Source organism: Tiliqua scincoides, chromosome 4 (assembly GCF_035046505.1).
Source record: "Tiliqua scincoides isolate rTilSci1 chromosome 4, rTilSci1.hap2, whole genome shotgun sequence".
NCBI classification, from domain to species: Eukaryota; Metazoa; Chordata; class Lepidosauria; order Squamata; family Scincidae; genus Tiliqua; species Tiliqua scincoides.
This window is the reverse complement of record NC_089824.1, coordinates 186469768-186495755: the sequence shown is the minus strand read 5'-3', so window position 1 is coordinate 186495755 and position 25988 is coordinate 186469768. Positions and strand designations below refer to the sequence as shown.

At 43.5% G+C, this 25988-nt stretch overlaps 1 protein-coding gene across 2 annotated transcripts; it reads left to right on the top strand.

The window, feature by feature from the left end:
- Positions 1 to 1541: 1541 nt before the first annotated feature.
- On the top strand, positions 1542 to 15490 carry TMEM9 (transmembrane protein 9). Of its 2 annotated transcripts, none has more exons than XM_066623932.1 (6): positions 1542 to 1587; positions 4025 to 4129; positions 5018 to 5109; positions 6890 to 6998; positions 10564 to 10695; positions 11362 to 15490. In XM_066623932.1, exons 2-6 carry the CDS (start codon positions 4061 to 4063, stop codon positions 11509 to 11511), a joined length of 552 nt encoding a protein of 183 aa, XP_066480029.1. In that variant the 5' UTR covers positions 1542 to 1587; positions 4025 to 4060; the 3' UTR covers positions 11512 to 15490. The 2 variants fall into 2 exon arrangements, with proteins under 2 accessions (XP_066480029.1, XP_066480028.1); XM_066623931.1 differs by having other exon boundaries at positions 1556 to 1608.
- Positions 15491 to 25988: the final 10498 nt, after the last annotated feature.

The window sequence follows — 25988 nt, the reverse complement described above, 5'->3', positions numbered from 1 at the left end:
ATTGGGGCAGGGGCAGCTTTTTAAACCCTTCCAAGCTGAGTTGCCCCTGCCCCAATTCCCTCTTCTAGACAATGGTTAAAGGTATAGGCACCCTGCCCTCCATGGGATCTGGTCACCCTTCATCAGGGGGACAGTTCAAACCAAAGCTGCTTGTATAGGGGCAGGAAGGGGACTTGTGGCTTGGTGAAAACTCTGGTATCTTAAAATTAGACTGGAGAGAAATATTAGACGTTTCTGAACCCCAGATCTCACGATATACCTGCTTTCTCCATCTTCTTTTATAGGATGATATTTTGATTATTTCTTACAAAGCAAACGGACGAAAGAACTAGCCCTCCCTTTGCAAAAGGAAGGCACCTCTGCACATGGTCAGAGGTACCGTTTCTAGGTTCATTTTCAAAACGAAAACTGGTTTCACAAACCTCATCACTAACGGAATCAAAGCCAAGTGCATTGGAAAATACAGAGTATCCATCTTCTCTTGTCATGACTGTTTCTCTCCCCCCCCCCCCCACCTTTCCTTGTTTCTTCGAAATAACGCGGGGACCTGCTTGGGATGGAATTCGGTGATGCTACTGTGTAAACGTTGGAACGTTTATGCAGGAACGTTGATGCAGTTGTTCTTTCCTGCCAAGGAAAAGGCATTCTGCACATGCTCATTGATACTCTGGCCACAGTGCCATCGTTTTCACAGAAAGTGTTGGTAGTCTTAGTTTGTGCTTATTTCATTCTTGCCACTCCTGAATAATCGAAGACGGACCCCCAAACATCCCAAAGCACCAATCAAGAGAGCACTGAACTAGAAAGAGCCAGAAAATCCTGGATAGATCACTACTTTATGATGTCCTGGATAAATAGATTACTGCGGTTACAATCCTATCCACACTTTCCTGGGAGTAAGCCCTATTGACTATAATGGGATTTACTTCTGAGTAGCCATGCATAGGATTGAGCTGTGTCCTTTTATTTACAGAAAGGGTTGATTAACAGCCCAATCCTATGCGTGTCAACTCGGAAGTAAGTCCCATTAGAGTCAATGGGGCTTACTCCCTGGAAAGTGTGGATAGGATTGGGTTGTAAAGCTGCAATGCTATTTACACTCAGCTGGGAGTAAGCCCTATATAAGGCTGGAATGTCTTGGGGACACTTAGAGCCCAAGCCTAGGCATGTCGACTCAGAAGTAAGTTCCATTAGAGTCAATAGGGCTTACTCCCAGCTGAGTGTATCAATGGATTGCAGCCTTAACAGCCCAATCCTATCCACACTTTCCACACTATCCACACTTTCTACTACTTCTGAGTAGACACGCATAGGATTGGGCTGTAAGTGTTCCCCCAAGACATTCCAGGGAAAAGCAGCGTTTCAGGCCCGTTGCTTGTGAGCCCGAAGACTTTCTTCCCCCTTTGACACAATGTAATGCACAGAAGCACTTTTTTTCTTTCTTCGTGGGAAACGAAGTTGGGAAATGATTGAGGATCCCTAAGGGCGGCCTCTGCAAAAGCGATTGCTTGGTTGCGCGCCCCGTCAATTATGATGATGCAAGCAGAAAATACCAGTGGAGATTAGCGTGCGCTCTGGCCGGCAGGTGTAAGTGCCGATGCTACAGGGGTGGGTATTTGGTTAGGTATTTGATAAGCTTTGTCCCTAATTTTGGGAGGCAAGTGGGAGGGGGGTCGTTGTTTTGATCTTAATGCAGACAAAGGATTTATATTGCTGAATTTCTGCCAGGTGGGCAGTTTCTTCTGTGATGAATCAATGGGTGGAAATGTGTGTGTATATGTATATGTGGGTGGGTGTGGAGAGAGAGAGAGATAGAGAAATCTGCAGATCAATGGCTGTGCATGATTCTCCTTACTCAACTCCCCCCCCCCCACAAAAATGCGCCATTGCTTGCTGTAAAATTGTCATTTCTTTGACCTCCACATCAGAGGTGCCTTACCTCCAAGCATGGAAGGCCTGTTGACCTGCCCTGGGGAATAGACAGCCCAGATCTATGACCCTATGAATTAACATGCTCCATTTTTTTAAAGCCTTTAAAGCGAGTGGCACTTTGTAGCAGTGAATTTTATACATGGCTTACAGCCACAATTTCCTGGGAGTAAGCCCCACTGACTGTAATGGTACTTACTTCTGAGCAGATATGCATAGGATTGGGCTGATAGCCACTGGGTCTGTTCACCTGTAAAGCTATTCAGAGCGAGCCGCTTGATTAACAAACACTGGAGAATCCTCATATATCTGATAGTAACTGAGCTGAGTAGCTTCTAGTGTGCTTCCCTCCCCCCTTTTCTTCTAATTCAAGCTTGCATAGATTGTCAGTCATACTTGGCTATGGTAGGAGGAGACAACCAGCCAGGAGTGTTGAGTGAGAAATTGGGCGGCAGTGAGTAGCACACTCAGCTTTAAGGAGCAAAGTAGACCCTCAAGAATCCAGTGGAAATGGGTGAAATCTCTAGACTTGCCTGCCAGAACCTTTAGTTGGGATACCAGGCTAGTAACACTCTGAATAGATATCTGAGCTGGCCCTTTCTGATCCTCCAGTAGATACTGTACTTGTTTAGTTACAAAGGAATTGAATGCTACCCACTGTATAGGAAGTTGACGATCTCATTTTCCATAACCCAGTACTGTACTGTTGCTTGTCCCTTACTGTATTTTGTCTGGATGCTGTACAGGGTTGCACAAACAGATAAGGGCCAGCATTAATGACTGACTGTGTTATGTCCTTATCTGAAGGCGGGTCACCTTCTTGGGGTTGAATTCCTCTTCCATTGGGGGGAGAACGTTATAATTCCACTTGCAGGAGCCTTCAGCACTTGGAGTGTCACTCCTGCCCTGATTGGATCTTATCATGGGCGTAAGCTGGCTCTGTGGTCTGGAGTGCATGTAATGATCACCTAGGGATGGCTTGTAGGTGATTATTTCATGCAAAGTGCACTCCAGAACATGGAACCAGCTTGTTCCTATGATCAATTAATTGCTCTTCATGGTGCCACAGGGCTCTTTGTTATTTTCCAAAAACTTGAGAATCTTACATCCAGAGCATCAAGAAAAAGCTGACTAGCCCTGATAATATAAGAAATTGAACTGAACTGAAAATTGAATTAGACGGACAAAACTATACAGAGCAGGAAAAGAAACTCACAGTGATCTGATGGTTAAGGATTTTGGCATATATTCCTTAGACCTGACGAGACCTTCCTTGTTTTTTTTATTAGATGGCTATGTTCCTTCTTTATCTCAGATTTGGATCATTTGCTGTCTATGAGCCTGAAAGACTTAAACTGTGCCACAGGGATGTTGAGCAATCCTTGCACTGCAAGGGTGTCTTTGTAAGTGGAACAAAGAATACCCTTCTGGTCTGTACTCCCTGGCTGCTGGATGTTGTTAGTACAACACAGAACTCAGCAGAAAGCTGTTTTAAAATTCAAAGGCATACGGATCATTTGTACATTGTTCATAAAGAAACAGTAGTTCATTTACAAGTGTCATTTGAACTGTTGCAGTGTAACATGATCAAATCTACCTTTCTTTCTTTCTTTCCATGGTTACAATTTGATTTGTCTCAAGTGGGCGAATGTATAGAGCAGTGTTTCTCAATGTTTGTTCTCCACCATACCACTTCACATCACCTATTTGAAGTACCACCAGAAGTAACTGGCGATGACATCATTGCTAGTTATTTCTGAGTTGGGAGGCCAGATGCAGCATGACAAACACCAGTTAAGGGGGTCAAGGTGGACAAGGAGGGCTTTTTCGAGTGCAGAAAAGCATGCTTTGGAGTTCTGACTTTTGAGCCTAGCCTTCTACTGCTGTTTGTTATGTTGTGTTCCTGGTCTCACTGCCAGGCAGCAGGTGTTCAGGGAACCTGTGAGTACCACCAGATACCACTTCAAGTACCACTGGCAGTATACATACAACTGGCTAAGAAACACTGATGTTGAGTCATTGTAAAGTTGAGGAGTAATGTGTCAAGTTCTACAGAGGAGAGTTTCTTGATTTCTTTTTCTTCTCTCTGTTTCAGACTCTTGTGATGCTCATGCAGCACATCTGAGAAGCTATGAAATTCTTACCACTTGCAGCTGTTGCCTTATGGGTCCTACTAGCACAAGCATCTGAGGGCAGCAAGGTGAGGAAGCAAGAGGATTGGCAGGAGAAGGAATGCATTAAAAGAGGAAAGAGGTTAATGAGTGGAAAAGTAAATGTGTGAAGTTCAATGCGAAGTTAAACACTTTAAAATCCTGTTGACTTCGGTTTGATGGACTTATGTATGTGTTTACCTCTCCCATTGAAATTGGTGGGACAAAAATATGCTGAACCCTGACTAAAATATGGTTATTTTTATGATGGTTTTTAATAAGTTCTTATGCCAGTTAGGGGGCTGTCTGTGGAAGCTTCCATTCTTTTGCACCTATGTAAATTATTCTGATGAAAGATATTGGTTTAGTTCAGACAGTCAAACAAACCCTACTTGTGATTCAATATTGTGACTGTACACTCCCTTCCCTTTCCACCTGCTTTTGTGTACCTGATAGAATTCAAGGCTTCCTGGTTCATTATTTAAACTATAGCTTCCTTTGATTTCTTGATCAGGAAACTGGCTTAAGTGCTTCCTGCAAGCCAGGATTTGCAATCCTGATTTGGAGGGAGAGTGTAAATCACAGATTCGCACTTTGGATGTAATGGAAAACTGGTTTAATAAATCAGGAATCTTTTAATTCAGCCACACACAAAAAGTAAGGAGTGAAGAGGAGGAGACCCATAGCTTGTTCACAGTCCAACAGATAGTGATTTGTTGGATCATCTGAACTGGGTCATTGTCTTGCCTATTTTTTTTTTTATTTCCTGTAAGGTTAGCTATATTTTGTCTATAAGTATGTGTAAGGTTGTAGACCTTAGCACACATATTTGGGAATAAGCTTCATTGACCTCAGTGTCCTGCTACAAACGTCTCATTCTGATGAGAATGTCAAATGCTCCATCCTTACTCCATTCATGTCCTGTTTTGCTTCTGTAGAATTCAGTGGACATCCGCTGCAAGTGCATCTGCCCCCCATACAGAAATATCAGTGGACAGATATACAAGACAAATGTGTCGCAGAAAGACTGGTGAGTCAACTTACCACCACAACAGTTTTAATAGCATCCTAGCAAACAATCTCTGCAAGCTATAAAACCCCATCAAATCATTCCAGGCAGCTCTCTGGCTTGAAACCAGATTGGGAACCTCACCAGTGTGAATGACCAGGACCTGTAACCAATTTGTCATGTAGGCCAAATTATAAGTGACAAAGCAGCCACAAGTATCTTTTCTGTGTGTCTGTCCATTTACATATAAAGTGAAGAGGGTGGAGGTGTCTGTTTTTTACATTCCAAAGAGTGAAATCTGCATCCTTGCTCATCTTGCTTTACAGTGCTCCATTAATTTAACCATTTTCTCCTAGACTGGCTGATGTCTGATATTGAAAGTTGGCTGGGGGGAAATTGCTCTATAAAGCAGAACAAGCAAGCTAGGGTGGAAGGGCAGGTTTTGTTCCTTCCCCCATACACATGAAGAAGAGTGGTATGGGTGGGTAGGTAGGTAGCTGCCCTATCTTACGTCATTTGGTTCTGGTTTGGGAGCTGAAATGAACACAAATGAACCCAAAAATCCTAACACATCTCAGTGCAAAACATCACAACAAAACCAAAGAAATTGAATTTTAGCAGGTAGTGTTAAGACTTGATTTGAGTTCTGGATCCTGGGTTGTTAGAGAAAATATTGTAACTCATAATGCCTGGCTGTTGCATTTTGAGCATATGAAATTTTCCAAGCTTTGTATAGTAGTTTGTTTGTTTTGGCATTAATGATCCCCTGAATGATCTTGGAATGACTAAGGTCATAGTCTGAGAACTGGCCCTCTTGTGGTGCTACATTTTCTTGCTCATGTCTTGAAGTTGTAGATGGGGAAACAACCAAGAAATGGCTCCTCTGAGTTTACAAAAATGTATGCCTGCAGCCCTTTTCTGGCCTTTTTCTCATGTACATCTTTAAAATGCTGTTGGGAAACATAAAGGCGGAAATGGTGGTTTTACTTCTCTGTGCCTTGTCATCTCATTGTGCTGAGTCAGACTGGTCACTTCTTAAAGTCAGCATTGCCAATTCTGACTGTTGTTGGCTTTCCAGAGTTGCTGAAATTATTTTATTTTATTTTGCCCTACCTGAGGCTTGAACCTGGTATCTATGGCATCTTTCCCCCAGTCCCTTTCCATTTTAAGTTCCTCTGGGAAAGCCTTCCACAAAATCTCTTCAAAATCTCAGTTGGAGATTGTTTTACTAATGATGGGGGGTGCTGGTTACATTTTCATGTTGAGTTTTTCTTTGGATGAGCCAGATTAACTTGTGCCTTCTAGCACTCTGGGGCAGTGACCCCAGCAGTCCCCTAAAAGGGACCAATTGCCTTTGATGGGAAATAATATTAAGATATAACATCTTAATAGTTCTATTAGAACTGAGCCACGTGCAGACATTGCTGCTCCAAACTCCTTGCCTATAACTGTTAATCCTTGATAATAGTATTTTTATCATGTTCTTGAGTGTTTGAAGTGCTTCATGTGTATGTATCTTGATATTTCCCTTACAACAAGTCTGAAAGATGAGTGAGTTTCATTGCCCCTATATTGCAGCTGGGGAGTTGAGGCCTAGAGGGAATAGCTTGCCTAAGGCCCAAGGCTGAGTTGATAGCAGTTTTGAACATTATCTCACTGACTCAGTTCTTATTTGCAACTCTGCCTTTTAGCAATATCTTCTCCCCTTCAAATATCTGATCTTCAAGAGCAGGTTCCTTCTACTCTGCAGAACAGGAGATCTTTGATGCCCATGGTTGATACTTGTTTCTTTCCATTGCAGTAACTGCCTGCATGTGGTGGCACCCATGCCAGTACCAGGGAACGATGTTGAGGCTTACTGCTTGCTGTGTGAATGCAAGTATGAGGAGCGAAGTACCACCACTATCAAGGTACAAGACAAGACCATCTTGTGCAGGCCTCTCTCTGCCCTCTTTCCCTCCTCCCTGTAGTCAACAGAGAATTGAAGCTGTTGGCAGTTTCTGAGAAGACATATGTGAAACAGGTCAAGGATGTGCCCATGAAGAACCACAAATGGGTTAAGTTCAGTGCTTGCGTGAGTAAGTGGTGATCCAGAAGAATTTTAGGAGAGGAGAAAGTCTTCCCTGCCATCTAACTTGGAAAAGTTCCGGTTTCTGAGTTTATGAAGGCCTAGATTGGTCACTGGTGTACAAGTCTTAATGGTGGGTGTAAGTGCAGCTACAAGAAATGCGTAGTGGCTGCAAGTATGGACACAGCAGAATCATGTTTCATACAAATCAACACAGCAGGCCAGTGCCCCGAGTCTGTGTCAAAGGTCCCTGGTGCTCATGTGTAGTCACTGTGATCCATTCGGCTTTAGATTAATCACACAGGCAGCAAGGAAGCAGGAAAGGAACAGGGCCTAAGTCGGGGGTGTCAAACATACAGCCTATGGAAGCTATCTATCTGGCCCCCATGAAGATTGGATAGGTTTTTGACTGTAACTAAACACTGCAGTTAGGCCTGCCATCCAGAGTCCGTAGTGCCTGTTTCTTGTCTGGTCTCATCCCCTGTGTGAAGCTTGAGGTTGGTGGAAGCACCTGATTGGTGCTCAAAAGATTGCAGCCTTGGGGGTCACAATGGTAATTCTTGAGCTGACAGCATCTCTGAAGAGGCTCCATGCAGCGAAGGAGCCATTTCAACAGAAGGTACAGAAGATCTTTCAGGCTATTTTCAGTCCAGATGCAAGGAAGGGCACCAGGACGCAGGTTGTGTCTTGTTGTCTTGTGTCTCCCTGAAGCATTTGGTGGGCCACAGTGAGATACAGGAAGTTGGGCTAGATGGACTTTTGGCCTGATCCTGCAGGGCTCTTCTTATGTTCAAACTTTGCTAATAAATTTACTGGGTCCTGTCCCGCCATTGTCTGTTCAGTTTTTTAAAGGTCAAAGTTTACAATTGTAGATAGAATATCACAGGGATTGGGAGGTGTTTGATTAGGAGGCAAGACAGGCTTTCCCCCTGACTTCTGTAACAGTTGATGTTTCAGGGGGATGTATGTGTGCAGGGCTTTTCCTTTCTCTCTCCAGCTGAGTTTACTTTGTTTGAGTTCTGGTGATTGGGACTTGCTCCTACACTCCCCTCTCTGCCTCCTTTCTTCATTTACATTTTGGGCTGGAAGTGCTGCAGCTGGAGTTTAAAAACCTGCACAAGGTTTTTAAATGACAAAAAGGAGAGTGATGTTTAGTTCCTAGTTGGCTGATGAATGTGTTTGCTGTTTGGCTAGGGAGTGTTCCACTCTTTCTGTTTTTCTTTTAATAAGAGCCAGCATGCTGTCTGTTATGCAGAATGCAAGTTTTGTTTGTTTTTTTAACAGGAAGAGGAATTGAATTTGTAGGGAGGCTTGTTAGCTACTAAAATTTGCTAAGCAGGGCTGCCTCTGGCCAATACTTGAATGGGAGATCTGTTTCAAAGTTGTTTTGTAAAAAACTACTGAGCGTTATCTACAGGCTGATAGTGTTACTGGACTAAAGTGCTTGTCTGTCCTCTTGTAAATGGGTGATACTGGCTTTTTGATTGGTTTTCATTTGCTGGTCTGCTTAGTGACTTGTTTGGGTAGCAGACTTGCCCTCCTGCTGCAATGGCTTGGCAAGAGAGCAGCTTGGCATGTTAGGTTTTGTTCTTTGCACTGACTGGAGAATTATCTGTCCTGCTGTGAATAAGTGGTGCTTGCTTTTGAATTGATTTTCCATTTGCTTCTCTGCTTGGTGACTTGTGTGGGGTACTTATTTTCTTATGCAAAGTTATATAGTAAGTAAAACCATTTGTTATATAGCAATTCCATCAAATGCCCATTGATACCTTACCCATGAGATCAGTATTTTACTTAGGGCGCAGTTGTAACCAACTTTCCTGCATCAGGGTAAGAGGAATGCAGCTCCGGGGTAAGGGAACAAACATTTCCAAACACTGAGGAGGTCTCCGTGACTGCCTCCCAACTGCAGGATGCAGCACATGCCCCATTGGCACAGCTATGTCAGTGTGGGAAAGTTGGTTAGGATTTGGGCCTTATTTTCTCAAGTTCCAGTTGCTTTTTTAAAAGCACTTCCAGTCTATTGTAGGGGGCATAAATCCAATGAAATTAGTTGGATACCCCTGACCTAGAAGGCCAAGTCTTTCCCCCCTTCTCTTTTTTTTGCCTGCTGCCATTGAGTTTCTCCTGGATTCGAGGCTGGAGTGGAGGGGCCAGCAGATCAGGCCTGATATTTACCCCTCCACCCTGGGACAGCTAGGGAGGGGGAGAAGTACCAATTGCTCCAAGGAGGAAAGGTCAGCTGAACTAACTTTAGTTAGTGCTTATGGAACATGTATTTTAAAATGCCTGATTCTGAGCCGGTTCATTTAGAGTGGGAGTTTTTAACCTTTTTACAATTACAGAACCCCGATGGATTGCCAATATGTCCCCGTACCCCCTTCATCAGGCTGTTGAAATAATCACCACCACCAATTCTCTTAGGAATTCTCTGAGGAAACGGAAAAGGAAATGGAAAAGAATCTCACCAATTTTCTTAGGAAATGGAAAAGGTGCAAAAGAGAGCGACTAAGATGATTACTGGGCTGGGGCACCTTCCCTATGAGGAAAGGCTAAGGTGTTTGGGCCTCTTCAGCCTAGAAAAGAGGCGCCTGAGGGGGAACATGATTGAGACATACAAAATTATGCACGAGAAGGACAGAGTGGATAGAGAGATGCTCTTTACACTCTCACATAACACCAGAACCAGGGGACATACACTAAAATCGAGTGTTGGGAGAGTTAGGACAGACAAAAGAAAATATTTCTTTACTCAGTGTGTGGTCGGTCTGTGGAACTCCTTGCCGCAGGATGTGGTGACGGCGTCTGGCCTGGACACCTTTAAAAGGGGATTGGACGAGTTTCTGGAGGAAAAATCCATTACGGGTTACAAGTCATGATGTGTATGTGCAACCTCCTGATTTTAGAAATGGGCTATCAGAATGCCAGATGCAAGGGAGGGCACCAGAATGAGGTCTCTTGTTATCTGGTGTGCTCCTTGGGGCATTTGGTGGGCCGCTGTGAGATACAGGAAGCTGGACTAGATGGGCCTATGGCCTGATCCAGTGGGGCTGTTCTTATGTTCTAGGTACCAGTATGTCTTCAAAAGATGTCAATAGCTTGGTTTTGCTTTACATTTGGATAGCTAAGAACAGAATACCTCAATCTGTATTAATAATGGTGATAGTTAATAATCTAACAATAGTTTTTTTTAACTGTTTACTCCCATTCCCCCAGTTAAGTATCCCTGATCTAGGGATGCGTACATTGATCATATCCCTGATTGTGCTACTGATGTATTAATAGTTGGAGCTGCTTTCCCTTCTTGTAACAGAGACTTTGGGGCTTTATGATTAGCTGGAAATAATGGCTTAAGAAGTTGCTTCTATCAGAATCCTCTGTGACCTTTAGATTCTGTCTCCACACAGTTCATTATCATCATTTACCTCTCCCTGATTGGAGCACTACTTCTCTACATGGCCTTTTTGATGCTGGTTGACCCCCTGATCCGAAAACCTGATGCCTACACCCAACCCCTGCACAATGAAGAAGAGAATGAGGTGGGTGAGAATGAGAATGGAATGTCGCTACCTGGTGATGTTTCCCTGTTGTTAGTGGTCACATATTTTACACATGATATCTATTTACTGAATTTCTAAAAGTATTTATACTCCATACCTTCTATCCTGGTGAGATCCTCTGGGAAGTCTCAAGCAGAATATCTGACAATAAAAGATCAGCCAAGGGCAAAACTAAACCACAGCCAAGCCAAAAAAAACCCAGGAGGAATTGAGATTAAGCAATAGCACTTTAGATTTCACACGTAAGGAAGGTCAGTCTGATCTGCCTTCCAGTCACTCCCAATTAGGCAATCAGCTGGAAGTCCTAGGGAAAAGACTTTCACAATCTCGGTGCCACTGATAAAAAGGCCCTATCGTGTATCTCCACTCTCCAAACCTCAGAGCAGTTTTGACCAGGGCTTCCTGTGATAACTGTAGCATATGGGCAGGACTTGGAAGGAGATGCTTCTTCAGATATCCAGGTTCCAGACTGTTTGGGCTTTTCAAGGTAGGTACCGGCCCTTTGAATTGGGCCTGGATTTGGGTGCATGCTCTTCCAAATGTGCTTTCATGTAACACTATCACAACATGCTGTAGCTTTTCCTTGCAGCTGAAATTCCCACCTGGGCACTTAAACATGATCTTTTCCTTCTTTTGGTATTTCAGGATGCCCATTCATTGGCTGCCATTCGGCCTTCTGCAAGCTCCAGGCCAAACACAGTGCTGGAGAGAGTGGAAGGAGCCCAGCAACGATGGAAGCGTCAGGTGCAAGAGCAGAGGAAGACTGTCTTTGATCGACACAAGATGCTGAGCTAGAGCTCACCGAGAGCTTACAGTCCTGGAGTGAGCAACAGCTGCTGGTTAGCTGGGCCATTGATTTGGGTTAGGCAATACACACCCCAAGGTCTGTAACTTGAACGTAGTGCATCTCCCCTCTCTGGTTTATTTGCTTTTTGGTTTTCCCAGAGAGCAAGCTTGAACTCAGAGCTACTGGTTGTGCATCCCCAAACTCTTTTAACCTTTAAGGCAGAAGCATCCCGTACATCTCCCCTATTGGCTATAACTCCCCATCATGGATCAAGCAGTGAGTGTTGCCCCTTGATTCATTAGTGATCTGTGGAAATGCAAAAGTATAATTCATAGTTGCAGTATATCTGTTTTATTTAAAAATCTGTATGCGTCAGCAAACTATGCTGGGTCCTGTAAGCTACCAGGCACGCACCTAGTTTGATGCTGAGAAATATATTTTGTTGTGTAATGTTTAAATTTATGGTTTAATTTTCAGGTAGAAATGGATGCAATATTGATGGCATTGAGGTGGCAGCACTCCCACCCCCTTTTTCATTCTCTTGCCTTTGAGCTGATGTGAGACTCACTAATGTGAGTTGTGGCTGATGAAGAACTGATCTTGTCTGAAAAAGAGACATTTGGCTTGGAATTAATTGTTAAAAACTATATGAAAGGAAAAGGTATTTATATATTGCCTTTCTGCCAAGGTAGTTTACAACTTAAAACAGTAAAACAAAAAAAGTAAATGTTAACAAAAGATTTTATTTTTAAAGCCAGAGTTGTCTCAGGCTACCGAAAATCTCATCAGAAGTTTATAGCAGGGGCTTCTCTTGTGTGCCCTGAAGAAAAGGCAGAATAAGACATATGTAGTTCCTGGGACAGTGGTGAAAGTCTAGAATGGTGCAGGCAATTTTCTGGGTACCAAGCTGTACAAGATGTTTAAAACATTATTAACCCTAGCAGGCTTAGACCCAAATCCTAACCAACTTTCCAGCACTGGCATAGTGGTGCCAATGCGATGTGTGCTGCATCCTGCAGTTGGGTGACACTCACAGAGGCCTCCTTAAAGTAAGGGGATGTTTGTTCCCTTACCTCAGAGCTGCATTGCCCTTATGTTGGTGCTGGAAAGTGGGTTAGGATTGTGCCCTTAGTTGTGTTTAATTGAGAGCAACCAGACCCCTCCCCCCAACAGATTAAAGCCCCACAAATAGCCCACCACCCCTTGCAGTGGTCCAGAGCTACCCAGGTCCCAATCCAGCAATAAAGTTTTTGTTTTTGTTTTTAATTAAAAAGAAGACACAGACTATTAAGGGAAGAGGTCAGTGTCACAGAGGACATCAGGCCTAAACTACATGTGACATTTAAAGCACTAGTCACCCTGACAGGCTTGGCATCTTAAAAAAAAAAAAATCATTTATCTGCCTTCCCCTCAGGGCACACAGGCCTTGAGTAGCAACAGGAGCTATTCTGTTGGGAGACCTCATAGGCAGTTCCTCAGGGATTCTTTTAGGTCACTCGCTTTGTACAGTCACAGAGACTTGAGTTTAGCAAAGCCATCAGAAAGTCATTCTCAAGGTGAGCAAAGGTCCTTAAAGCCACCCCCAATCTGTGTAATCATCTCTTACAGAAAAAAAACAACCTGTGTAATCACCTCTTACAGGAAAAACCAAAATCAGCAGCACATCTTCTGAAGCATAAATAGTTCAGACACTCTTTTTTTATATGTAGGAGCCAGAAATCAGAAAATGAGAATATCTGTGGTTTTGTTTCCACTGTTGCTTGTCTGTGTCTACCCTTGTTTTCTGAACCATTGTCCAGGTCCTGACATATGCTAGCTGCAATATGGGTTGCATGTGCCAGTTTACAGATGGGTTGAGGCTCAGAAATTGTACTTTTTCTTTCCCAGAAACACCTAAACATTTCTGTCTTTGATATCTGTATCCCAGATGATGCATAAGATGAGAATCTTTGAGAGACAAGACAGGTCAGGATTCTATGTCGAGAGGGAGGGGACCATAGGTGCATAGCCACACCATAATTTGCTATCAAAGTATCTGAGTTTCACAAAAGCTGACTAACACGTTTATATGTGCATCACCCACATACACATTTAAAACAGCTGTTTACATTGTCAAGAAGTCATTATGGACTCGCTTAGCACACGGCAGTAGTTAATTTTTTGTTAGATTAGGGCAAAGGCATTCTAGAAAATGACAAGAGGAAGTAAAAATGTTGTTCACACAGTTCTGCCAGCAAGTGCACAATGTGTTCCACATGTGCACTAGTTTCATTGTAGATTGCCTTGAGAAAGCGTGGCACATCTGTGTGCAAAAGGGGATTGTGGGATGCAGCTGGGGTTTTCTGTATAGAAGCTGTTTGCATGAGCAATTTGCATGTGGAGGGCTCTTTTGGTTTGCAGAAAGTGATCTGTGTCCCAGACCAAGGGGGAAACTATGCACTGCAGGGAGTGGATGCTTAGTGTTTCCATGCTTTAGTTTTTTATAGGCAATAGCTGGATCAGGCTTCCGCTGTAGATCAGATCTGCGGTAGAAGTAGGGGGGCTGCAATCCTGCTCTCTGCTGTGGTTCAAGATCCTGTCCCTGCACACATATACACACACCCCCATTGCTGCTGTTCATCAAAGAAAAAAATGCTCATGTTAGCACCGCTATCTTGTTGTTGTTTTTCAAAATTGAATTGCAAAGAATACAGTTGGCCTGCATCTTACGCACAATTGACTTGTTCAAATTCAAGTACAGGTGTGCCCCAGTATCCACGGGAGTTCAGTTCCAGAACCCTCCATGGTTCAGTGAAACCATGGATATCAGGGAACTCCACCCTCTCCCTGAGGCGGGGACTCACTGAGGGCTCCCCTGGCCCTCCTAATGCCTTATAAAGCATTAAAATCATCACGCCTAGTTTGTTCAAAAAATTGGGTGTGTTTTTTGAACACTTCCGGGGGTTTTTTGCTCTCAAACTCAGTGTGAGCCTGACAGACATGTGTGGCCTCTGCTGAGCTCAGAAGACCCTTGGGAGGCGAGGGGAGCAGAGTTGCCCACCATCCCACGTATAGCAAGTCCTCACTTAGTTATTTCTTTTTGGGTCATTTCGTTATAAAGTTGATGAGGAAAAATTTGATTCCTGGCTGAGGCCACTGTCTATGTGAAGTTTGCACATTCTCTCCATGTCTGTGTAGATTTTCTCCAGCCTGAAAAGCTCATATTTATTTAAATGTTTAATATTAAAAGTGTTTTGGGTCCTTATTTAGATGTTTGGTGATCTTTTTGTGACCAGAAAAATGCTGTAGGAACTTAATTCTTGTTGACATATATCATTTAGCCTATGGTAAAAGTGGTTTCGTTATAAGTCATTTCACTTAAAGTTGCAGTTAAGTGAGGACTTGCTGTGTGTTTAGTTCTTAAAGAGGGAGTACATATTTGTTGACTTTACGAGTGTTTCTATTATATGCCATTTTGGCTTTATCCTCCAACCTCAGAAGCTAACCCTTGTGTAAGGTGCAGGCTGACTGTGATATCCCGTTTTGCAGTAGCCAGTTTGATTTATTTTAAGATGGTTCTATTCCATCTTCTGCCCTCACAAGGGCCACCAGGCAGCTCACATGGAATATATAACCATTTTTTTTTTTTTTAAAGCTTGGAACAGTTTGCCCACACTTGGCATTCCTGTATATGGCTGCAGGATGATGTATGAAATCACAAATGTATGTGATTGGTATTCCTATGGGACCCGCAGCAAGTGTGTCTAGCCAATGTTGTCCCACTGTCGATGGGAAAATAGTGTTGACCTCGGGCACTTCTGTATGTGATGCAGAAATGGTTTTTAAATGAACAGCACAAGAGATATCTTAGATCTGTACTCCTGAGCCTGTATTCCTGCTGCATGAGCCTGTTCATGTACAACATGATCTGTTTCTGTTTTTTTTCCCTTGAAGAATCTCTGGCAGAGTGGGCCAGTCTTGTTACTATGCAGCGTCATTTCATTGAATAAAGAAACCATGTGTAAACTTTGGGTGTCGTTGATGACATGGATGCTTCTCGTTAGGTAGGAGTTCTGCAAAAGTCACCCAACATTTGGGTAATGGGTATAAATACACAGCAAAGGAGAGCCCAGAACGGATATGATTATATCCACAAACATGCAGGTTTCTGCGTTGACACTAAAATTGAAAAAGCTGTTTCTAACTCTTAAGTGGATGAAAGAGTGCATTTTGGCAAACAGGTAGACTGGGAATTCTAGGTGCTGTGACATCTGTAGGCTACATTTTGCAAACACTTGGTTAACTAACCTGCAGAAGGCGCCTGGCACAAGTACAGGATAACTTGTCCTCTTTCTGCAGCTGAAATACACTTATTTGCCTCAATAGCTCCCTCATGTGGATTCTTTTGGAATCTCTGTAAATAATTGTACTCTGGCATTTTGTCATTTTAAGCAAGCTTTTACTCAGCGTGAACATAAGAACAGCCCCGCTGGATCAGGCCCATGTAGTCCAGCTTCCTGTATCTCACAGTGGCCCACCAAATGCCCCAGGGAGCACACAAGACAACAAGGGACCTGCATCCTGGTGCCCTCCCTTGCATCTGGCTTGCTTTATTTGTTTATTATATTTAGTAAGCTTCCCTTTATTGATTTTACCTAAGAATGCACCGATTTCTGCTCTTCTTTGGAGCATTTCTATTTATATTAAAATGTATATTTTAAACTATATAAAAATCTGTACATTTTCTGACAAAATGATATGCTATTTTAAATCACTAAATTAAAATAGCATATCATTTAGGGTGCAATCCTAACCCACTTTCCAGCACTGGCATAGCTGTACCAGTGGGGCATATGCTGCATCCTGTAGTTGGGGGGCAGGCACAGAGTCCTCCAAAAGGTTTTGCAATGTTTGTTTCCTTACCTCGAAGCTGCATTATCCTTTATGACGGTGCTGGAAAGTGGGTTAGGATTACACCCTTAGTCAGTCAATGTACATACTATTTTTATAACTTGTTTCTGTGCGTGTTCACTTAAAAATCCCTTTGACTTCTATAATACACTGTGGAGTGAGGTGGCACCATAGAAACAAGCAGAGTCAATTTCTCTCTCTCTCTCTCTCTCTCTCTCTCTCTCTCTCTCTCTCACACACACACACACACACACACACACACACACACACACACACACACACACACACACACACACACACACACAGAGAGAGTTTTATTTGCTATTAATCTTAAAATAACTCTTAATTGGCTTCAAATCTCTGCATATTTACTTGGTAGTAAGCTCCTCTGAATTCGGTGGGACTTGCTTCCAAGTAAACATGAATAAAATTGCACTGTTAGAGCCCAGTTCTATCCTCCCCTGGTGCAGCTATGCTGTGAACAGGTGCTGTATCCAATGAGGGAAAGGACAGATCAGGTAGCTTTGGAGGAAAAAGGGGAATTGCTTCCCCTTACTCTCCCATAAGTCTTGCACTCCGCAATGGGTCTCCTGGACTTGCACCAGCTAGTTTGAGGACACAAAGGGAATGGGGACGCTTGCAAAAGTAGGTTAGGATCTGGCACCATTAGCAGCCCAATCCTATTGTAGGCTTGCAGCAGCAGATCACACAATCTGCAGCTGTAAATCCTGGTATGGCATCATAAAAGGTAAGCTGCTATCATGCACTCCAGGAAATACCTGCGCAAACAGCCAGAGGCACTGTGTGCACAACACAGCCTGTAGAAGCCCTGTCAGAGCAAGTGATGGAGGCAATTCATGTAGGATCAGGGTAGAGAGTGAGGTGATCACAGCAACATATGCCAAGATATCTGTCTTTTCCTTGTGCCCCTGGGGCTCCTTCAACTTATCAATGCTAAATAGCTGGTGTCAGGGCCCATGAGACAGAGGGGGGGGGGTAAAGGGGGTACCCGGGCCCAGGGTCTAAAAAGGGGCCCAGGAGCCAAAGGAGGGGGCACAGATGCTGGATATGCAGCTGCTGCTGCTACCAGAAATCATATGCTCTGGGCCAAGGAATGCATACATGACACTCGTTAACACAGTGTCATATCTGGGAGGAAACTGGCCTGCTACAGTAGCTCTTTGGTGTGTAGATCTGCTTGCCATGAAGGAGTGTAGAGGAGGTCAGGGACGCAGCAGTGGGGCTACAGCTGCTGCAGAAGTATGTTTTGGTGCAAACAGGATATTTTCCATTCTAGTGTGAGCCTAAATTCAATGATGCTAATTTTCTGCGATGATTTTCTATATTTAAAAGATTTTAGAGAGACAAGTGCATTTGGTTTTCCATATTACTGTATCTACTCGTAGCTGCTGATTCTGCACGGGCAGTAGCCCTGAGCTCTGCATTGGGAAGACCAGTAGTCATGGGCTCCAAAGACTTCTCTGGCTGTCACCACCTTCCACCTGCCCTGTTTTTCTCCTCCCCACCCCCTTCTGCCCACCCTTGTCACCACCCTTCCCTGCTCTGTTTCATCCCTTCCCTTTTGGGAAGGGGCGTGAAAGAAACTTTGTACCCTTGAGAAAATTCCTCTTGGAAGCCCTAGCTGGTGTAGGTCCGAGGAGACCCATTTGTGATCAGGCAGCCTACAGAGAGGTAAATATTTTTACTGACCTCTTCCAGGTCATCTAGTCCCACCACCATCATAGGCTCCAGCAGCACAGCTGCATTGTGTAAACTGGTGGGAAATAAGATGGGGGATAAATCTAACATTCAATAATATGATGTATCAAGTTTGTAAAGTGTCCATCAAATTGTAAAATTCAAAAAAATTAAGGACAAGTTTTGAACTTCTGACAGATTTTGAATTTTTTCAAAGTTGATTTTCACAACTCTTGTTTTTCACCTATTCACCTACATAGGGAGGACTGAAATGTGTTGCCTTAAGAACACCAAAGTAAATACAACTCTCTACAGGTTAGCCATCAGTATCTGTGGGGAATCCATTTCCTCTGCAGATACTGAACTCACAGGGGGTCCTCAGAGGACCTCCGGACCCAACTGGAAATGCCTTCCAGTTCTGTCAGAGCTGTACTGAGGTGTGGGGGGGCCATCAAACAGGAAGTGCCTCTCAGAAGTCTCTTGGAGGCTTATGCCTCAGAAAACCTCCTGAGTGCAACCAGAAGGTACTTCTGGTTGTGTCCAGGGGGTTCGGTGAGGCCCTCCAGACACAAATTCAAATTCAAATCCACATATCCAGTAATTCAAATCCACATATTCCAAACCCACAAACAAGAAGAGCCAACCTGTATTTCATCTCTCCTTCCCCCATTTCACAATAAGCCATGAACTGATGAATGAAATGAATAGTGAAAGGATAGAGAGACTCTCACCTATCTTCAAATAAAATCCAGCTCTACCTCAGAAAAGTTTCAGAGGTTGCTCTTCAGGTATGACTTGGCGCAAGCTTCAAACATTTTTCTTTGAGGCCAAGCTGGAATTTCTCTGAATGCGTTATACAGCCCAGGTAAGTCATCTCTTCAGCTTTTTAAAAGCAACATACAAGGATGAAATAAAAAGATACGCAATTTAATAAGACAAACCTGGCACATGGGTGTTTTTAATGTTCCAGCAAAAGCTTTCGTATGGAGACCAGCTGTATGTATATGTAAAAGAAAGAGAAGTAAAAAAAAAATTGGCAGTAGGACTAAAATTAATTGACATCCCACATTATGAACAAAGAATATTGCAACAGTACTAGAAAAGGAAGGTAAAAGAGGGGGAAACTGGGGAAGGATAGGGCTGTAAGCTGTTGGCCATTTGTTCCATGAGTGTATAAGAACAGGCCTACCCAAGAGCTCCTGACGCATGAAGCAGTAGACCAGATGCTGCCCCCTTATCCCAATAATGTACCAGCCTCTGCTCCTCTCAGTCTCCAATACTCCAGCTCAGCTCCCCTGCGCATTTCCGCTTCTTCTTTGTTCCCCTTTTCTAATTAGAAGGAGAGGAGCAGCGGAGGTAAGTAGGTAGAAAGAGATGGACACCCCCAATCTGTTCACACCTCATGCCTACCTCATGTCGACAAATGGTTAAAGGTAGCAAATAAGAAAAAGTAACATCTAGGACTGACAACCGCCCTCCGCATATCTTTCTTCCCTGTGTGGATGGTTCTCGGTGAGCTTGTGTAATGCATGCTACCTATCACATCACTAGTAAAATGGAAAACAGATAAATAAATATGCAACAGTATAGAATGCCAGCCCTCTAGCACAATGTTGTGCACTGTCTAAAGTCGTCGGTTTGTTTTCTGACATTTGGCAAAGCTTTTTCAAAAACTCAGCAGGGACTAAATCAAGCAAGGCCCACACCGACATCCTAGTGGAAAGTGCGGACATGAATCCACCTAACTGTGTTTTTATGTAAAGGAAATTGTGTATTTATTATTGCAGCTGTCAAAAGGTCCTGCCAAGGTGGGGGGGGGGGTTTTCCCAATCCCAGAGCAGTATTATTTCCTGAAATGCTGTGGGTAATTTATCATTTTCTCTCTCCTCCATTTAAAAGAACCCATTAAAGATGTAAGTGGACACTTAAAAGAAATATGCAGTAATAAATGGAACAGAGCTCAGTGTTGGAATGACACATTTGTGGATGAGGAAAACCTATCATTAGTTCTGACTTTCTGGTACTTTTAAAATGAATGGATGAGAAAACAGAGGTATCTGACTGTATCTCTAAGTCTTGTAAACTTTTGCAATTAGCAGATATGGTATGGACAGTGGTGGGAACCATAGCGAAAGGAGAGGAGGGTTAATCTTTCTCCCCACATGACAAAAATCAAGCCTCTCCCATATGCTCTTTCCATGGGGATATGGCATCTACACACGTTTCTCCTAATGGAGCAAATAGAAGTTTTAAGGGAGTGATTCTCATTGAGAAAATATCATGGCGGGGGAGGGTTTAAGCTCCCCATACCATTGTCCTGGCCTGGATTGTCCTACTTCTTGTTAGCTAAAGTTTAACATGATCAGGGATCTATTCATGCACCTCTGTTTTTTGTGCTGCTGGGACAGAAATATATGTGGACAGCATTTAGGGTCTAGGCTTTGAAAAGCAGTGACACCACCACCCTCCATTATGTTCTTGCATTTTCCCCAACTCCCTAGAGATGTGATTAAAAAGAAAAAAATCAGTCCTGAAAAGTGAATGCTTCTTTACCTTAACTGCTGCATGAACACAAAAATACTATTGATAAGTGTTCATATTTTTAAAATAACATTCAGATCATTGTGATCCTTTGCTGCCCGCGGCCATGCAATGTTTCATTTTTCCAGTTCATTTAATTGAAATCGGACTCCAAGTCTTTTTAGTGAAATTCTAAATATTAATATATGTATCTTAGGCAATGACGTTTGGTGGGAACTGGATCTCCCCTTGAGATTATGTATTTTGGTTCTTAGCCTCTTAACCTCTCAATGTTTTTCCTTACTGAAAAGAATTGCAGATCAGTTTATTTCCATATGTCGTCCATGATCTTAAAGTTGTTGAAACCATTTTCAAAGACATTCTTCTTGTTGAATATCGTTACATAATGCTGTTTGATGATCAATGTTATATTATTTTTAAGTTTCTGCAAGTGGATCTAGGCCCATCTCTGATGACCCTCATATAGTTCACAGAAATATAGACTATAAATACTCTAGACTAACATATTCCTTAATCTCCCCATAATGAGAAATCTCATATGAATGAGCAGGGATTAAAATATGGACAATAACAGCATTGTCTCACAAGTAAACATGTTTATATGCACAAAGTGGAAGTTGGTGGCTGCAGTCCAGACCACAATTATGCATGAGAGCCCAATAAAATTGGGAATTAAAGAGGCACAACTAGGAGCTGGATTGCAGCCATTGTCCTGTCCACTTATAACATTTGTTCTGTTTCAGGTTACTTTTTTGCCTAAGATAGTTTTCTTTCTTACAGAACTGTATGGGGGAATAAGTTTTGATTGTGCTGTAATCGTGCTAATCATGTTATGGTGTGAAATTGTTAGTGGAAAAGACTCATATGCCATTAGGATACCTGTTCCTTTGAGCTTCACCAAGCAAATATGATTCTTCTAGTGGTCCTTAGACTATCATCATCATCATCATCCTCATCATCATCATCAATATACTGCTTTTCAACAAAAAGTAGTTCACAAAATGGCTTACAAAACAAATCAATAAATGGTTCCCTGCACCTAAAGGGCTAGCAGTCTAAAAGAGAAGCAGAAAAGGCACCAGCAACAGCCATTAGAAAAGACGCCTTGCTGGGGTGAAATGGGATAATTGCTCTCCCCCTGCTAGTTATAAGAGAATATCACTTTAAAAGGTGCCTCTTTGCTCAGTTAGCAGGGGTAACTTGGTTACTCCCCAATTCAAGAGCAAAACCCCAGCAAATCCTGGTCTGACCCAAGACCTCCAGATACCAGAGGTAGTATCCAAAGTGCTGCTCCCCTTACCCAATGATGTGCCAGCCTCTGCTCCTCCTACTCAGTAATGCTCTAGTTCAGCACCCCTCTCCTCTTCCTCTCTGTTCCCCTCACTCTTTTCTAATCCAAGGAGTGGAAGGAGGAGCATGGGAGATAAGTAAGTAGTCTGAGTTGGGCACCCCCACCATCAATCTGCAGCCTGAGGTGACTGCTTCAGTTGGCCTCATGGATGGGCCGGCCCTGAAATCTCTCAGAAAGCAATCTACAAAATTTTGGAAAGGGACAATGAAGTCCCTTTCCAAAACAGAGGGAGTCTCCTCTATTATTGGCTCAATGCCTGCTGGCAGGATGGGGAGAAACTTAGTAACAGCAGTGTCTGTCAATTCCTAACCTCCCTTCCCAGGCCTGACATGCCTCCTTCAGCCTAACAGATCTGTACCAGCAAAAACGCTGGCATACATCTGAGTAGGCCAATAGGAGACCATGGAATAGCTGGAGATGTAAGTAAAATTTTTCTTTACTGGTTCCCAGCCAGCCTGCAGGAAGCAGTGGATGCTGTGTCAGTGGCCCTGCTCTGTGCAGACTGTCTCAGGAGAGCATTGAGTCATTATTTTCTGCTAGCTGGTGAATGGGAGGTGATCAGGATGCATGAATGAGGTATTGTCCTTCACAGATCAAATCTAGTCATAGTAGGAAAGTGGACAGAAACCTGGCAATAGCAGGAGACAGAGTGAACACAGGAAACACAACGGCATCATGCACGGCACGATGATAAATATGTGTACAATGAAATATGAGAATTACAGCTCCACTGCCCTGCTGGCTGAACAGGTTTTCTGCCAGTAATGGCTGCTGTGAGGCAGCCATAAAGCACACTCCAGCAGCACGTGCTGCCAGAACGCCAGCAGGAAGGCCGCTGCACTGGCCACCCCTCGGAGCACATAAGCCAGTGTGGGTATCTGAAGGCGATAAGGGTGGGAGAATGTGGATGGGGCAAAACTTGGCAGGTAGGGGGAGGAATGGGGGGATAAGGAGGTTGTGGGAGGGGGTGGATCTGAAGGTGATGGTGTGCGCTGGATCCTATCCTCATTATCCACAGCTTCCCTACCCCCTTTCTGGTTGCTGGTGCAGGTCTGAGAAGACCATTGTGAGGTGGGAGGCTTACAGAGGGGAAAGGGGTTTTAAAATCCCTTTCCTTTCCAAAGCCTCCCTCTCTGACATGTGCCTTTTAGGCAGGCAGGGGAGAAGGATAGAATTGGGCCATTAAACAACATGCATTCAGAAAGATGCTACACGCTTATTGTAAGTGCACTGAATGTGTGCACTTGCCTGCTCAGGGTGAGACTCATTCAATAACAGCAGTTGGTCCAATTTGATCGACGTTCACTATTTTGTATTATGATTTCAATCACGGATTCATCGAACATTACAGGTTTTAGTCATCGTTCACTGCAGCATGCAAGTTGGTAGGACATTATATTGAAAAAGTAATAATCCACCCACTGTTCACAGGCTCTCACTGAATGCGTTCAATCACATCCTCAAATGCCTTAGATTCCATGAAGGTCAAATAAATTTATTTGGCGTAGTCAGCCTAATATAGTCTGAAGAAGACAGAGACAGTATAGTCCAGAATCAGGTCTAAGATGCAATAGCAAGCAGGCTCACATTATTCATTTTTCTTTCCTAAATGGAAACTCTTACTTTAATGTTACTTTTCATTACTGAAAATTCTTTCCTTCATGGAAGGTCCTAGAAACATTAGCTTGCTTCACAACAAAAAAGTTTGCATTTCACCTAAGATTTGTATTTGTTTAAATCCAGTATATACTTCTTCACTTCAAAAAAAATAAGTTCATTATCTATTGAACAACAGCAAAAAACTATTAACAACCCAAATTCAAACTCATAAAAATACATTAACAGCAAGCAGCTAAACAACAGTAAAAGCAAGAAAGACAGTAATCACCAATCACCCAAGAAATACTTTTGAAAAATAAAAAGGTCTTCAAGATAAATGAAATGTATGTGCAACCTCCTGATTTTAGAAATGGGCTGTGTCCGAATGCCAGATGCAGGGGAAGGCACCAGGATGAGGTCTCTTTTTATCTGGTGTGCTCCCTGGGGCATTTGGTGGGCTGCTGTGAGATACAGGAAGCTGGACTAGATGGGCCTATGGCCTGATCCAGTGGGGCTGTTCTTATGAAACTGCCCAGCAAATCTGCCTAGGGAGGTTATTCTACGTTGAGGTGCCACCACTGAAAAGACCCTTCTCCTGTTCCCCTTTTGAAGATGGAGGCACCTGAAAGTGAATCTCTGATACAGATCTGAAATTCCAGACTGTTTCATTCAGTTTTTGCAAGGCTGGCCCAAGACCACATGATACCTGAGGCGACATGGCAGACACCACCGTCCCTTACCCAATGAGGTGCCAGTCTCTACTCCTTTCACTTTCCAATGTTGCAGCTCAGACTCGCCTCCATTTTCCTCTTCCTCTCTGTTACCTTCTTCATTTCCAGTCCAAGGAGTGGAAGGAGAAGGAGCAGCAGTGGAGGAAAATAGGTGGAGAGAGACTTGCACTCCCCACCAATCTGCTGCCTGAACTGTGACCAAATCTGTTTAGAGCTTTAAAGTTAAACTTAGCATCTTGGATTCTGCTCCAAAACATGCTAGTAGTAAATGAAGCTCACTGAATACAGTCACAGTGTGACTCTGTTAACTGGGTAGTGATTTATGTTTAGCAGGGAGAGAGTAACTGTCCCTCTTCACACCAGCACAGTGTCTTTTCTAGTGGCTGTTTGCTGGTGATGTTCTGCATTTTTTTTTTTAGATTGCAAGCTCTTTTGGAACAGGAAGCCATCTAGCTATTTGATTTTCACTGTAAACCACTTTGGGTACAATCCTAAGTGCACCCTGGGCTGGTGCAAGTCCCTTGCGCTGTCCCAGGAGGGTTGCAATTGTGCCATAAAGCACATTTGCACCTCCCTCCAAGTACGCCGCGCCAGCACACAGAGGTGTGCTGACCTGCAAAGGCCACATCCAGCCTCCATGGCAGCCGCAGCAGGGGAGTTTGCGCAGTCTGAACTCAACTGGTGCAGAGGTCCGGACAGGGTGGGTGGAGGATGGGGAGGAGGCAGGGAGGAGGCATTTTGGGGTGGGGGGAGGGTGGGCGGCGGGCAGGCCCATGGGTGGGCAGGCAGGGAGCGGGAGGAGGGGCTAGGTCCCAGTGGTTATGCCGGATCCTAGCCTCCATTTCCAGGCAGCATAGAGTGGCTCCTGGTTGCCCTGTTCTGCTCGAATCTGCGCCACCTCGTCAGATGGTGCAGATCCAAGTAGACCCATTGGGGCCACTGCAACTCTCTCCGAGGTAAGGGAAAACATTTCCCCTTGCCTTGGGGCGAGCCTCAACCAGCCCCAAACTTGCACAGGATAAAGCGCAGGCCCGCTGGCCTTCCTGTTTCCAGTGCAAGTTAGGATTGCCCATGGACTTTTGTTGTTGTTGTTTAAAAGCGGTATATAAATATTCTTAATCATCATCATCTGAAAAGATACGGGTACATTCTTGAAAGTCAACATGTATCTGAAAATGTGAAAAAATGTATTTTGGGAGTGGTGATACATACAAAGCAGTTCAGAAAACACGATCGCATCACGCTGAGCAAAGATTTGTTCACAGAAATGTATAATCCTGGGTCAATAACCCTCCCTAAACAGTGAAGAATTCTGAGATGTTCCAGCCACATCATTTTGCTGACTTTGTTGGATCATGCCCCGGTCACGAACAACTGAATGGAATTCTGAACTTTATCCACTTCTGCAAAGTCAGCTATTGTGATCATTTAGGGTGGGATCAGAAAACCAGACATCATCATATGGCTAATTAAAATTAGAACTGACCTAAAATTGCTTATCTCATTTTGTGTTCCTTTTCATAACTGTCAAAACATGCTTTCCATTTTCAGGAATTTTCAAAACCTGTGGCAAACACATTGCTTCTATGCTCTTTTACTCAGGGCCATTTTCTTCACCCATTTCCCCCTTGACTTCATGTATCTCCTCTGCTATTTAATCCTATTGGCTGCATCT

Bases quoted from the DNA above. Each gene is read 5' to 3' on its own strand.
- TMEM9 (XM_066623932.1), top strand. From the start codon at position 4,061: ATGAAATTCTTACCACTTGCAGCTGTTGCCTTATGGGTCCTACTAGCA. The intron at 5,110-6,889 runs GTGAGTCAACTT...TTTCCATTGCAG, and splicing joins AATGTGTCGCAGAAAGACTG to TAACTGCCTGCATGTGGTGG. The intron at 6,999-10,563 runs GTACAAGACAAG...GTCTCCACACAG, and splicing joins GAAGTACCACCACTATCAAG to TTCATTATCATCATTTACCT.